The 14901-nt window shown below is 60.2% G+C and overlaps 2 protein-coding genes across 3 annotated transcripts; both read left to right on the top strand.

The window, feature by feature from the left end:
• The first annotated feature begins 2046 nt into the window (after window positions 1-2046).
• Window positions 2047-9924, top strand: B4GALT2 (beta-1,4-galactosyltransferase 2). The gene is made up of 6 exons (XM_082856536.1): window positions 2047-2365; window positions 2579-2814; window positions 6167-6357; window positions 6500-6622; window positions 6742-6846; window positions 9431-9924. The coding sequence occupies exons 1-6, from the start codon at window positions 2062-2064 to the stop codon at window positions 9579-9581; spliced, it is 1110 nt and encodes a 369-aa protein (XP_082712662.1). The 5' UTR covers window positions 2047-2061; the 3' UTR covers window positions 9582-9924.
• A 1143-nt stretch (window positions 9925-11067) lies between these two features.
• CCDC24 (coiled-coil domain containing 24) lies at window positions 11068-14341 on the top strand (the record flags this gene model as incomplete). 2 transcript variants are annotated; one of them, XM_082832342.1, is made up of 8 exons in its annotated part: window positions 11068-11193; window positions 11428-11603; window positions 11745-11861; window positions 12551-12628; window positions 13222-13276; window positions 13761-13830; window positions 13942-14020; window positions 14104-14341. In XM_082832342.1, the coding sequence occupies 8 exons, from the start codon at window positions 11068-11070 to the stop codon at window positions 14339-14341; spliced, it is 939 nt and encodes a 312-aa protein (XP_082688468.1). The 2 variants fall into 2 exon arrangements, with proteins under 2 accessions (XP_082688468.1, XP_082688467.1); XM_082832341.1 differs by having other exon boundaries at window positions 11428-11648; window positions 12554-12628.
• Window positions 14342-14901: the final 560 nt, after the last annotated feature.

The raw sequence follows: 14901 nt of genomic DNA, 5'->3' as shown, positions 1-14901 counted from the left end.
CTCCGTCGCGCTTAGCCGCCGGCAGGGGCGGGCGTCGGAGGCGCGCGGCGGGTACGGGCGCGCTGGAGGCGGGGGGCTGCGGGGGCGCGCGCGCGGGCGCGCGGGCCGGGCCTGCCCCTCCGAGGCGCCGTAGCGCGGGAGGGAGGTGGCGGCGCTGTGGTCTCTCGGTCGGCGGGTCCGTGGGTCTGCCCGGCCGCCCGGCCCCGCCCTGCCCCCCGGGGCGGCTCGGCTCCATGGCCCGCGGCGGCGGCGGGAGGCGGTCCGGGGGCCGCTGGGGCCGCTGACCGGGGAGGCGGAAGGCGGCGGGGCCGGGCCATGGGGGACGGAGCCGTTCGCAGCCGCCGGAGCCCGGAATCCAGCCGGAGCCGGAGCGGCGCCCCCTGCTGAGCCCCGAGAGCCGGGTGAGAGGGGGTCGCGCGCGGCCCCCAGTCCGGGGCCCCGAGATTCTAGACCCGGCCCCGCGAGGGGTGCCCCGAGCGCGGCCCCGAGATCCCCGCCCAGGACCCGGTGAGAGTCGCTAGCGGCCGGACCCCGGCCTGGCGTCACCCCACCCTACCCCCATCCCTCGAGTCTCCTCGCCCCCCTCGGGCTCCTCTGCCCGCTCCCAGCCAGCCTCCCTTATTGTCCTCGCTCACCCTGGCCTCGTGGCGTGGGGAGGCGCTCCTCGCTCCCCTTTCCTCGGCCCCTACCCCACATCCTCTCCTCCAAGCCCCCTCCCCGCCAGGCTCCACACCCACCCTGTCTTCGCTGCCTCCGGGTCTCGGGGTGCCACGTGTTCAGGCCACTGAGCCTTACAACCCCGCCCAAACGCACCTCGCAGCCTGGCAGCCTGACCCAGAACCCCTGCTCCGGAGGGAGGGGTGGGAGTATTTGCACGTGGGTCCGGGTGTTGTGAACTGCCCGGGAGCCCGTCTGTGTGACTCTGTAAGTCCAGGAGCAGCGGCTTTGTTTGTGAGTGCGTGACTCGTTGTGTTGCTGTTACTGTCACCCAGGCGTGTCTGTGACTCTGTATGTAGTTCTGTGTGTCTCTGAGTGCAGGCGACTGTAGCTGGGACTGCGGGTGTCTGTGTGGTTGTGTGATGCTGTGTATCTGAGTGAGACTCACCCTGCTCTCTGAAGCACTGCCAGGAGTACCCCCCGGAAGTGTTGCTGCTGTGTCGGACCCACAGTTAGAGCCATGGCCCAGGCAAGACCCTCTCCTAACATGCTGTGTCCAGGGCCCAAGCGTTCCCCTTTCTGGGAATCAGAACCAGCAGTGCTGGGCAGGCCCCAGAGAGTTCATCCCAGTCCTTGAGGTCTTATGGGAGGTGTGTCTGATGCCCCACTCTGTATTTTGACCTCTTGCTCCAGAGGGAAGGGATCCCATAAACATCTTGTTCAGATTTGGGCCACCTGGATGCTGAGGGCCACTTCGCAGCCCGGTCCCAGATGGCCTGGCTTGCTTGCCACTGGAACATGTCCAACCAAACCACTGTCCCCCATGTTCCCCAGAGGACTAAATGAAGTCTTGAGTACAAAGTGCTCTTGCATGGTAAGTACTCAGTAAATGGTCTCTCTCCCCCAGACCAGGAGTCCTGGGTTGAGGATGCTGGCCTGTGGGGCGTTTGTTCTCTGGAGCACAGAGAACACATGTGGGTCTATACGTAAATGTGTTTCCTTGTTCAGGTATGAGCCAGCGTGAACTAGAGGTCACATGTCCACGTGCTTGGGAATCCATAGGGTGTGTGTGAAGTCGGGCAATAAGGGCACGTACCTGAGTGTGAGGGTGGGTGAGGCTGTGCTTATGAGTGTCAATGAGGATGAGGAAGGAAGGCATTGTGTGAAGATGTGGGAGTAGTGAGTTGCCAGGGACTGTGTGTATTTGCAGGTAGAATGTAAGTCGAAGGGTGTGAGCAGGTAAGCGTGAGGATGCGGGTCTAAGAATGTGAGCGGTGCGCAGGAGGTGGGTGGGTGGCCTAGCCCCTCCGGCCCTGACCTCCTGGGTCTGTTTCTCTCCTACCCCTGCTCAGGCCAGCAGCCGGATGCCCGGGCCCATTGGGCGGGCCGGTGGCCGCCTGCGGGATGAGCAGACTGCTCGGGGGGACGCTGGAGCGCGTCTGCAAGGCCGTGCTCTTACTCTGCCTGCTACACTTTCTCGTGGCCGTCATCCTCTACTTTGACGTCTACGCCCAACACTTGGCCTTCTTCAGTCGCTTCAGTGCACGAGGCCCCGCCCGTGCCCTCCACCCAGCTGCCAGCAGCAGCACCAACTGCTCTCGGCCCAACGCCACTGCCCCCAGCTCCGGGCTCCCCGAGGCTCCCAGCGCCCGGCCAGGCCCCACGGCTCCTGTCCTGCCACCCTGTCCTGACTCGCCGCCTGGTCTTGGTGAGCCTACAGGGTGGGGCTTGCCTCTAGGGGTGGGCAGGGGACTGGGGGAGTGGAGTCTTGACCCACGGGAGTGCCAAGGGTCTGGGTGTGTTGTCAGAGGGCTGTTCCTGGGGTTCCCTTGCCCACCCCAGGCGGAGGGAGAGGGCTGGTGTTCCTGGGTGTTCCTGGGTTCTGATGAAGGCCTGATTCCTGCCACCGTCCTGCCTGCAGTGGGCCGACTGCTGATTGAGTTCACCTCACCCATGCCCCTGGAGCGGGTGCAGAGGGAAAACCCAGGCGTGCTCCTGGGCGGCCGCTATACACCGCCCGACTGCACGCCAGCCCAGACGGTGGCGGTCATCATCCCCTTCCGACACCGGGAGCACCACCTACGCTACTGGCTCCACTATCTGCACCCCATCCTCAGGCGACAGCGGCTGCGCTATGGCATCTATGTCATCAACCAGGTGTGTTGCCTGCGGCCCCCAGGCTGGCCACCAGCCACCAGGGAACCTATGAGTGCCCGTGGGTGAAGGGCCCACATGCCTGCTGGTGGAGCCACAGGGTTGGGGGCATTCGTGGCTGCTTGTCTGCCAGTGGTTGTGCGGACATGTGTACGTACACGTGGGGGCACGTGTATGTCACTGCGTGTGTAGGCAGGTTTGTATGTGCGTTCAGGGGAGTGCACATGTGTTAATGGTGGTGTGCACACTGCCAGGTGTGTGCGTGGCCTCGATAGGGGGTGAGCGCCATTGTCTACCCGTGATAGGCCCCATCCATGGGGGTGGCGGCTTAGGGTGTGCTGGTTATGAGATATGGAGGGCCCCGAGCAGAGGGAGAGTTAGACCTGAAAGAGGGATCAAGTCTGCCTTAGGGCCAAGTGCTGAGCACAGCTGAGATCCAGGAATTCAGCTCAGGCTCTGAGCCCTGCCACGGGCCTGGCTGGGGCTGGCTGCCGGAACCTGGAGAGGATCTGATAGAGGCCCTCCTCCCCACAGAGAATTCCCAGACTTGAACTTGGATCCCTTTAGACTCCAGGACAGAGGTGTGTGTGGCTGGAGTTGGAGCAGGGGGCAGTGGGACCACCAAAGGGCCTGGTCCAGCCCTGGGGTGGGAAAGCGACGATTGAGATGAGTCTTGAGGGATGATCAGGCATCAGCGGGCGGAGGGACTGGAGAAGGCAAGCATTTTATGTAGAGGGACCTGGAGGCCCCAGGCCCCAACGAGAGAACTGGTCTCATGTGTTCGGGAGCTGTCCACTGACGGGTGGGGTCCAACATGTAGGGTGGGTAACAGAGATGAGGTTGGAAGAGCTAGTGGAGGCCAAATCCAGAAGGGTCTTAGGAGGCATCTTAAACAGTTGGATTCCGGCCTGAAAGTGATGGGGCACCATTGTGAGGTTTTAATGTGTGCTTATTAAAAAGATTGCTCTGATTGCTTGTGGACAGTGGGATGGAAGGGGAGCCTGGAGGCAGGGGGCCCGGTTGGGAAGACGCTACGATGTTCAGGAAGGAGGTGGTGAATGTGCATATGAGTCGGGCAGGAGTCGTGTGGGTGAGGGGAGAGATGTGACACAAGTGGCAGAGAGTAAGGAAAGGGAGATGCCGGGACATCTCGAGGGTTTCTGTCTTGACTGTTGGCAGTGTGGATGCCTGCGCCTCTGAATGAGATGGGAACATAGGATCTAGGCCAGGTCTGGGGGAGAGTGCAACTCTGAATTCTTTTTTGCATGTGATGAGTTTAAGTGCCTGGGGGAAGTATAAGAGGAATGTTCAGCAGGCAGTTGGACAAATGAATCGACCTAGGAGTGAGGTCTGAGGTGGAGAGGGATCTGTGAGCCACCAGTACACAGATGATGGTCCCTAAAACCAGCAATGTCAGCCTGCCCAGGGGGCCTGGGAGCTGAGAGGAGAAAGCCAGAACATAAGGGAATGAGTGGAGAAAGAGAGAACACACAGGCCACGCGGGTTGGCCAGAAAGGTTTGAGGAGACCCAGGAGAGCTTGGTGTCCCAGGAGCCCAGGAATAAGCGCCAAGAAGGGAGTGTGGGGCTTCCTGGTGGCGCAGTGGTTGAGAGTCCGCCTGCTGATGCAGGGGACACAGGTTCGTGCCCCGGTCTGGGAAGATCCCACATGCCGCGGAGCGGCTGGGCCCGTGAGCCATGGCCGCGGAGCCTGCGCGTCCGGAGCCTGTGCTCCGCAACAGGAGAGGCCGCAACAGTGAGAGGCCCCGCGTACCGCAAAAAAAAAAAAAAAAAAAAAAGAAGGGAGCGTGGCAGCTGCATGAGCGCTGCTGGGGGAGTAGGGAAGGATGTAGACCAAGAAGCGTCCAGTGGATTTAGCAACAAGGTGGGCCCAGCGAGAGCCATTTCAGGGGCCTGGTGGGGGCGGAAGCAGATTGCAGTGGGTTGCAGAAGGAATCAGATTTGACAAAATGCAAGTAGCCAATTGGAGACAACTCTCGATCAAAAAAAAAACCCCTCTGCTCAGAAGGGAAGGCAAAAGGTAGGGTGGTGGCTAGAGGGAGGGCTTTCTTTGGATGGGAGAGAAATGAGCATGTTTATGAGCCCTGTGGGAGAAACCTAGGGCTCTGGGGTGGTGAGTGAGGTTAGAAAGGAGTTCCAATGAGCCAGGAGAAAATGGACAGTTGCTCCAAGGGCTGGTGGGAAGGTTCAGGGCAAGGAGAAAAGAGAGCAGGTGGGGCTGGGCCATTCAGGGTCCAGGGGAGCAGCTCCCACCCCCTCGGGCCCAGGCTGGCCGGTGAAGAGGAGGGGCTACTCCTCCTCTCCTTCCAGAAGGTCCCACTTGGAGACCAGGAGCCTCTCTGGCTCCAGCCTGGAGATCATGGGTTGGATCAGGGGGCTCAGGGGCCAGCCAGCTCCTTCCATGGAACCCTCCTTGCTCTGGCCAGAATTTGGAACTTGGGGCTACATGGCCAGGAGGCTGGCCTCAAGGAGACCTCGTCCCGCAGCCCATTTCTTGGGGGATCCGAGGCTCACTGTGCTTATCATTTTGTTGGGGAGACAAGTGAGTTGAGCCTGGTCCCGTCCTGGTCCCAGAGGCTGCCCAGGGAGTTGGATGAGGATCTGCGTGAGCCAGAGGGGACAGGTGGCCGAGGCTCATGGCTCAGTCCTCGTGGTCCCTGCATCTTAGATGCTGGTCATTTGGGGGGCATGTTTTGTTCATCTCACTCTGTGACGTGCTCAGTAGGGAAACTGTGTTCAGGGCCAGTCATCTCTAGGATCTGCACCAGCAGAGAGAAGATGCCTGGCACCAAGGACAGGGCCACGTGGCATGTTTGAAGGAATGAATGAAAGGAGAGCTCTAAATTGTAACAGTTGGAATGGACCCTGACATAAGTGAAGCGCACAGGAGGAAATGAGTAATTATACTGGGGCGGGGAGGCTTGGTGACAGAGGCCTTTCCAGACATGAGTTTGATAAGCAGAGAAGGAGAGCATTCCAGGCAGAGGGAACTGCTAACACCGAGGCCTGGAGGCAAGAAAGAGTCTGGCATGTTCTGGGGTCGTGGAGGAATGTAGTACAGCTGGGCCTCAGCATCTGAGGGCAGTGGCATCTGAGGGCAGTGCTGTATTCACCAGGCTGATCTGAGGGCAGAGAGCAGGTGGAGTCAGTTCCTGAAAGGCCTTGCAAGGCCAGGTCCAGGGTAAAGAGCTGGCCTTGATCCCTACAGTCTGGGGGCCCCAGTGGGGGCAGGTGGGGTAGTACTAGGCCCACAGGGACCGCTCTGGACGGTGGTAAAGTGGCAGGTGTCTCTGAGTCTCAGGCCCAGAGCTGACCTGTCCCCTCCGCCAACCCCAGCATGGTGAGGACACCTTCAACCGGGCCAAGCTGCTCAATGTGGGTTTCCTAGAGGCGCTGAAGGAGGACGCCACCTACAACTGCTTCATCTTCAGTGACGTGGACCTGGTGCCCATGGATGACCGCAACCTGTACCGCTGTGGCGACCAGCCTCGCCACTTCGCCATTGCCATGGACAAGTTCGGCTTTCGGTGAGGGCTCCCTTCTCAGGTGGACCCAGGCCTCCCCACCCCACCCAGGCCATCGCTCCCAGCCCCAGTGGCCCCCTAGCTGCCGGGCCTCCGTCTGGAATCCCCGGGGGCCCCTCACTGATGCCTGCCTTCCGTGCCCTAGGCTGCCCTATGCCGGCTACTTTGGAGGTGTGTCGGGCCTGAATAAATCCCAGTTCCTGAGAATCAATGGCTTCCCCAACGAGTACTGGGGTTGGGGTGGTGAGGATGACGACATCTTCAACCGGTGAGTGGTGACAGGGTGGGGAGTAGACTGGGTGCTTGAGGTGGGGGGTGGGGCACAGACCGGGCGGGGCTCTTCGCCCTTCCTGGCGCCTGCTCCAGCCCGGCTGTCCCCGTCCCCAGGATCTCCCTGGCTGGGATGAAGATCTCGCGCCCAGACATCCGCATAGGCCGCTACCGCATGATCAAGCACGACCGGGACAAGCATAATGAGCCCAACCCTCAAAGGTGACCCCCAGCGCCCCCGACCCCAACCGCCCCGGCCCCTCCCTCTGTAGAGGTGATGTCCCGGTGCCACTGATCCCCAGAGGTGATGCCAAGGTCCCCGACCCTTGACTTCTAGAGATGACTGCCACCACCCCGATCCCTGTTCCCCAGTCCCCAGCTCAGCCTCTCCCCATCTGGCTCTCGCCCCTGGCCTGATTCCTAGAAGTGACTGAAGTTTAAAGGCAGGGCTCAGATCATCACTGAGTAGCTCGCATTCCTCTCGGTGCCCTCGCAGACCTCACTTGTGCCAGAACAGATAGGACGAGAGATAGCGGGCCCAGGGTACAGCTACAGGGCCTGCGGACCCGACAGAGGTGGCCCGAGCCATGTGGGGTGGTAGTGGAAATCATTGCTGAGCCCTCTGAGATTGGAGTAGGCGGCTGGTCTCTGAGGAGGAAGCAACACTGGTGTCTGATGCTGGGTGGGAGAAGTGCCTGAGGGCATGTGAAATGTAGGGGCCGGGGGCGAGAGGGTGCAGAGCAGTCAGACCCAGTCCCGGCTGGATAGCCCGTGTGAAGTTCATTCTAGGCAGGGAGGCCGGCAGAGGCAGCACGGGGTGATCAGGGCCAGGTGCTGTCCTGGCAGAAGAGGGAGTGATGGTGGGAGGCTTCCTGGAGGAGGTGATGGTAAACTGGAGTTTGAAAAGAGTTATTCATTCTACAAATATGTGTCACACACCTACCCTAGGCACAGTGCTATATTCACCAGGCTGATGGAGGAGGCCAGTCTGGATAAAAGGAATAATATGTGTAGGAGTCTGGAATGTGAACGTCCATTGTATATGCTGAGAGTCTGAAACTCTTCAGTCTGAAGGCTGGGAGTGACAGGAGAGGAGGTCTCTGCTGATCCCAGGTTGGGAGTTTCACTTTTGTCCCAGAGGCACTGGCGAGTCATGGAAGGGTTTCCAGCGGGGAGGGGGCAGGACCAGATTTGGGTTTGGAAGGATCACCCTTTGAGTTTGAAGAAGGTGAAGGGCTGGCAGAGCTTCCGGGTGGAGCAGGAGGAAGCAGACTAGGCCCAAAGGAGTTGACGGAGCCCCGGGTGCATGTGGTGTGACACTGCCGTGCCCACACGGGACCAGTAGGGATGTTCTGCTCTGAAGCCAGTGCGTCAGAGTGGGGAGGGAGGCGGCAGCACTGATGGAGGGTTGATCTTTGGCAGAAGCGTGACGCACCAGGCGTCCAGGGAGCTGATGAAAAAGCAGTTCAGATAAAAACCATGGTGAGCAGGGAAAGGACGAGAGGCTGGGAGAAGAGGTGCTTCGGGGCATCTGAGAGAGAGTGCTCAGTGTTGGGATGGCTCTGGAGAGCGATCTGAACTGAGCTCAGAAGGACTGGGAGGATCAAAACAGTTGGGATGAGGGTGGGAGGAGCTCTGGAAGCACATGCCAGGGGCCATGGTCCTGTTTCAGGAATAGCGTGTCTAGGTGTCATCCTCAGTTGTGATGTCTGCCTTGGGGGGGGAGTGGCATGATAGCGAGATGTTTCTGGCTTAAGGAACTCTGTGAATGCTGGTTTCATCTACCTAGTTGCTTTTGCCTCAGATCTAGGAGTTCTGGATTCTTCTTTCCCTCACCCTACATGTCCGGACCATCAGCCGGTCACATCAGTGCAACCCCCCAAACATATCTGAGCTGGTCCACTTTTCCCTTTACCTCTGCCCTAGTGAGGCCTCCGTCCTCTTGCCCGGCCGGTTTTCTGTCTTCCCTCTTCTAGAGTTCATGTTCCCTGGCCCTCCCTCCCCCAAACTGGGCGAAAAATCCCTCAGTGTCTTCTCACCCACAGAATAAAAATCTGCTTCCTCTGACTTACAGAGGCCTGCCCGTACATGCTCTAACCTCCCAGCTAATCTTACTCTGGTTTTTCCCCTTGGCCCATTAAGCTCGAGCCACTCAGCTGTGCAAATTCTCATTTCCAGTGTAGGGTCAGCACGTGCTGTTACCTCTGCCTGGAATGCTCTTCCTCTGCTGTCAGCTTGATGGCCCGCACGCACCCCTTCCACAGCAGTCATCCTGGTCTCCCTCTCCTGTCTCCCTTAGCGCGCTGATGTCTTCCTTGTCTGTTACTTGTCTCCCTTAGTGGAATAGACTTGCCACGAGAGGAAGGACCTTGCTGTCCTGTTCATGGCTGTGACCCTGGTGCTTAGAGCGCGCCTAGCACACGGGGACTGCTCAATAAATAGATGGTGAAGGAGTGACTAAAGGATGAGGAACAGAGAAGATGGCACAGAGATGATGGGTGTGAGGAGTAAAGATGGTGCATACGATACAGGACCCGTTGCATTTGAGGTACCTGTGGGGTGCCCTGTGTCTAGGTCTGAGATGAGAGAAAGATTCGTGAGGATGTTGTGATTCTGGACTCAAGGGGGTGAGATCTCTTTTTTGAGGGTAGTTGCAAGAGCCAAAGGGCTCCAGGCAGGTGGAGGGGGTGACGAAGAGAACCGAGTCACCCCAGGAAGAAGCCAGGATGGCGTGCCCCTTGGCCCCAGTGATCTCTGTTGGGTTTGGTGGTGAGCCCTGATCTGGACCCACTTCCATCCTATCTAGGTTTACCAAGATTCAAAACACGAAGCTGACCATGAAGCGGGACGGCATCGGCTCAGTGCGGTACCAGGTCTTGGAAGTGTCTCGGCAACCGCTCTTCACTAATATCACAGTGGACATTGGGCGGCCCCCATCATGGCCCCCTCGGGGCTGACACCAATGGACAAAGGCTACCAGTGCCAAGGATTGCCTGCCAGAGGACTGACCTACAGCCTGGCTGGTGGCTGCTCTGTGACAGATCCCCCAGGACAGAGACTGTGGGCTCTGTTTTCTGAGGGTCTTCAGTAGGCCCCCCAGCTGCACCTGGAAGTTTCAGAACCTACTTCGGGGAGCTTCTGTCCTGGGCAGGCCCCTCAAGTGTGGCCCTCTCTGGGGTCAACCCTTCTTCCTGCTCCTCCCTCCCCAGTTCAGCCCCCCTCACTGTCAGGGTTGGGCCAGCCCCTGCACTGCCTCGCCGAGTGGCCTGGGCCAGGTCACTCCACCTCTCTGTGCCTCAGTTTCCCCCCCTTGAGTCCCCTAGGGCCTGGAAGAGTGGGAGGTATGACTAGGGGGCAATATCGCTTCCAGGGGGAATTCTCAGACCTGGGGATCCCCCATGCTCCCAGGGGAGGGGAAACCTTTTTCACTCAACATTGTAGGGGGCAAACTCCGGTGCACCCCCTGCTGAGGAGCAGCGCCAGGAGGGGACCAGAGGGGGTGCTGTGTCGCTGCCTGGGATCTTGGGGTTGGGCTTTGCATGGGGGCGGTTGGGGCTCGGATCAGTTGGGTTCCTGCCCCGCCCCCCTCAGAGAGAAGGCAGTAGCCCCAGGGCCGGCTCGTGTTTGTACATTGCACAGAAACTTGTGTGGGTGCTTTAGTAAAAAACGTGAATGGAGGAGCCCCTTTGTCTGTTTGGGGATGGGGATCTGGATCCCTAAACCCAGACCCGGAGTGTGTTATGGGACGGCCAGGGGGAACCAGGACAGCCTATCGGTCTGGCCCAGGCTGTCCTGGTTCCCCACGCCCCTCGAAACGCAGTGGTTCGCTAGACTTCCGCCGGCTGGAAGGAGAAATGTTTACCCTGCCGCTGCCTCCCGGCCAGAAGAGACAAAGAAGTAATAAACCCATTGGGCTCAGATTTCTCCGTTCTTTCACCTGCCCTGAAGCCGAAAGGTGCTTGGAATCAGGGCGGGGTGGATGGTTCGCACTCCAAAACCACCTACCACGGCTGTGGGTTGGGCTTTGCGAGCCGGCACCGCCCTGGAATGGGCGGGGGCGGGGCCTTCTGGGGGCGGGGCTTGGGTAGCGGACCCCGTTTCCCGGGTGACGGTCGCGCGGAAGAGGCGGGGCTAGGGCCCCAGTCCAGCGGCCTGGCTCCTGGGTCCCCGGCCACGGAGAGTCGGCCAGTAGAAGAGACGGCGCCAGAGATCGGCGGCTCTGGACCGGGCAACTCTAGTCGTAGGGAGGGGCGGCAGAACGGGGTGGGGCTGGGGAGAGGATGGCCAGAGCGACAGGCTGGGGGCGTGGCATGTGAGACCAGGAAGGGGTGGGGCGTGTGTGGGCGTGCCCGGCCCTGGGAGACCCGCGGTCTCCCAGTAACCCAGCTCTCCGACCTGCTGTCCGGCAGTCCGCGCGTTGTGGGGTGGCGGTGCGGGCAGGCCATGCCTGGGGACTCTCCGCCGCTGTGGGAGCTGGTGGAAGAGCACGTTCCGCTCCCGGAACGGCCCGAAGTGAAGAGGATTCTAGGGGAGACGACGGTGGACCTGAGCCTGGAGCTGCGGGCAGAGGTGGGGCGTGGGAATGTGGGCCCCACTCCAGGCCTATCCCACGACTTGGGTGATTTCCTCACCTCCTCCGGGTCCCTGGCTCTGCCCGGTAACTTTCGAGCTCTTGTCGGATCTCACTGTCCACCCAGCCTTCTGGCTACCAGTTAAACTCTGCACTGCCCCTCACTCCCCTAGCTCCCCTTCCTCCCCTTACTTCTGCCCCGCAGTCGCAAGGGGTCCCAGCTCTCCTTGCAGGTGGTGGTGCTACGATCACTGCTCCGAGAGGCTCGATCCTTCCAAGCCCCTGGTTCGCGCCCCACCTCTGACCTCTCCTCCCTTCTGGCACCACCGCCCCTCCTAAGAGACCTCGTGCGCCAGGAACTGCGGCAGCTGCTCCAAGGTCTCCGCGGGAAGGCCATCTGTGAGGGCAGGTTGGAGCCTCAGACCTGGGGCTGGGCCCTGTCTCTAGAACTCAGATGGGCTAGCCCTGAAATTGACAAGGGGCCAGGGTCGCCTTTCCTGTGGTTCCCTGGAAGGAGCCCCTGAGTGTTCCCCGTGTGCACCTTCTGCAGGGACCAGACCCAGGCTTGGGTCCAGTATAGCCCCGGGGTCCTGCGCTTTGCCTTGGAGGAGCCCAGGCGTGATTTGCCAGAGCAGGGGATATTCCGCCTGAGACCTGGTGAGCCCAGGTATAGTGGTAGGAAAGGAGGGGTCTGTTCCCGCTTGGCAGAGACCCCAGCCAACTGGCGGGCCCCACCTGCCGGCATGGAGGAGCTCCTGGTCTGGGACTGGATACTTCCACAGCCACTTGTTGTAGGGATCAGCACATGAGGGCTGCAGGCCCAGGAGACATGTACCAAGCCTGGAAGCTTGGTTTGATCTGGGTCTTAGAGCATGAGGAACAGACTTCCAGACAGATCAAAAGAGAAGAGCTTTGCAGGAAGAGGGAGCACTACACGCAGACACGGGTGGAAGGAAAGGCTTCATCCAGTGGTCAGTTGTTCCTCCGGCCTGGAGAACAGCTGCAAGGGCTGAGCTAGAGAGGGCTGGGGACTGCACGAGATAAATGAGCAGCAGCGTGTTCATCACTGAATGGCAGCAACTTATTTGTCACACATCCTTAGGAAGTGGGTGATGTCCCCATTTTGCAGATGAGGAAACCAAAGCTCAGAAGGAATGATTGATTTGTCCAAGCTCACACACAGTGAAGGGTGGCAGAGCCCATTTGCAAACCCAGGCTCCAGAACTCCTCCTCTTAGTACCATCTTATGTTGCCTTTGTGAGAAAACACACAAAATTGTCTAGGAGAAATGGCATTTGTGTCCTGAAGGCCTGGGGTGAAGCAACGTGGGAGAGTGATGTTGACTTCATCTGCCAGCAGCTGTCACAGGGACCTCAGCGTCATCAAGGACCAACTGAACGTGTCCCACGTTGACCAGGTTGCCGGATACCTGCGGTGAGGCCCCTGAGTGTGTGCAGTGGGGGTCGAGACAAGGAGGGTGGGACGGGGGATGGATCCTAACGTACTGGGACTATGAGGAAGGAGGAGGGAGGCAGCATACCTGATGGGGAGACCCAGGAGAGTAGGGCTGAGAGGTGGAAGGGGCAGGGTGCTGGTGAGGTTGCTGCCAGGAAGTAGCCAAGTAGGGATGCCAGCAGGGGCCTTGGCCTGAGGACTTTTATCCTGGGGTGTGGGAGAGAGATGGACCACAGAAGAGTCTTTTAAACAGGGGAAGGGCTGTGATCTGGGGGAGAATGGAGGCAGGAGGACTTGCAGGCCCAATACTGTCGTGAAGAAGAGAGAATGCGGCCCCCCAGCGTGGGCGCTGGGAGGCGGGCAAGGAGAGGACACGTCCTGCCCAGGAAGAGGCCGGCGGGGCTGCAAGGCCGTGCTGGGATTGCACTTGGGCAGCAGAGGGAGAGGTGGGCTGAGAAAGGAGGGCCTAGAGGGAACTCCTGGTAAGGCTGGAGGCTGGGTCTGTGTGGCGGGCTCTGCTGTGACCTGGGCCTGCAGCACTGCTGCCGGTGCCGCACTCCCCCGTGTCCCAGGGCCCTCCTGGAGGAGGAGTGTCGCAAGTTGAAGAGGGAGATTGCCATCCTGCAGGTGAGCGGCAGCCCTGGGCCTCCCCACCCCCAGAGCCTTTCTGCTGAGCCTAGACACACCCGTCTCTCACCTGGTGTGTGAGATCCACATGCATGTGTGTGTGTGTATGTGTGTGCAAAGATTGTGTGAGTCCTCTGTCCATTTCTCCTGTATGCACACTTCCCGTACGTGTGAATCCAGATTCTGGTTGAGTCCCTAAGTCCAAGGTCGGCACTTTTAGATTAACCTGCTGGATTTGCCCCTGGTCTTTTGCCTCCTTCTCTTCCCCATGTCTGGGTTCGGGCCTGCCACTACCTTGCCAAGCTCAGCTTTTCAGGGAGGCTGGTGTTCCTCTCAGGAGTGTCCTCAGGTGGCTGGGATGAGGAGGCTGCATGGGGTGGTTCCTGGGCCCCACCATGGGTATCTTGGCCTCTGCATCCTGCCCCGCCCCACCCCACCCCGCCCCTGCCAGTAAGGCTGGGCACTGAGCCAGCTCTCCCTGCAGCGCCGCCTGGAAGAGGAGTATACAGGGGCCCCTTGGCCCTCTGAGGCAACCCTAGAGCCCACCCTGGCAGGTGAGGACCCTGAGCAGGCCCCAGAGCACCCAGCCTCCTGTCCCTGTCCCGCTCTTGTACACACACCCTGGGATTGCCGAGTGCTGTGTCTCAGCTAGACCTCTCCTTCAGAGCTACAAGAACAGAAGGCAGCCATGCAACAGGAGCTGCGGGCACCTCTGAGGCCTTCCTGTGTCTCCCCCGGTCACAGGTAAACCAGAGCAGGTGGACAGCTGGACGGGGTGGGCTAAGCGTCAGGCCATGGCCCCCTCACAGCTACTCCCTCCTGTTCAGGCTGCGGCCCTTGGAGTCCTCCAGCCAGGGCCTCGGACCACTGCCTTGCTTCCGTGGGGCTGCTGGAGTTTGGGCCAGGCCTCTCCAGTGCCACCTGCCTTCTCCTCCTCTGGAGCGCTGCCCCAAACCTCAAGGCCTGGCCGCCACCTGCCGCTGGGGACGGAAGCTTCAGTGCAGCCCCAGAAAAAGGCCAGCTTCCACTCCGATGTCCAGTGTGGCGCCCCAGGCCCCAGCCTGAAGGGCTGGGCAGGAAGGAGACTTCCGCTTCTGCTGGAACTCACCCTGTCTGCTGCTGACACCTCTCAGCTGCCATGGCCCAGCCCACTTTAGATCTAGTCTTGGATGAGCCCTCACCAGGGTTCCAAGGCTGCCTGTCTGTCTGGTCCTCACCCTACCCCCTCGCCTGGTCCTTGGTGTCTGGTCCTGACCATCACAGCCTCTGGCCTTTCTCTTCCCAGGCATCCCTCAAAGGCCTGGCAGGATGAGGTCTCATCCCAGCCCTGACTCTCGTCCCCATGGGGGACCCAGACAAAGCACAGCAGCGGCTCAGAGACAGGAATAGAAATTTCATTAAAATCTATGGACTTTAAAATCCTAGTGGTGCACGGATGGGCAGGGGTGGGCGGCGCACCGTTATTGCTACAGAGGATTAGAGGCGGCTCTTCCGGGGTTGTCACTGCACAGAGGGGCACAGAGGACGGACAAACGGATACTGCAGGGCTTGGGGGAAGGAGCTCTGGCTCCAGAGAGGGGGTGGGGCACGCCGGCTGGGGCCATTTGGCACGTGAACAAGGGCAG

Source organism: Leucopleurus acutus, assembly GCF_964270905.1.
Source record: "Leucopleurus acutus genome assembly, chromosome: 2".
NCBI lineage: Eukaryota > Metazoa > Chordata > Mammalia > Artiodactyla > Delphinidae > Leucopleurus > Leucopleurus acutus.
The sequence above is the reverse complement of the archived record's forward strand: the minus strand, read 5'-3'. Positions and strand labels throughout refer to the sequence as shown.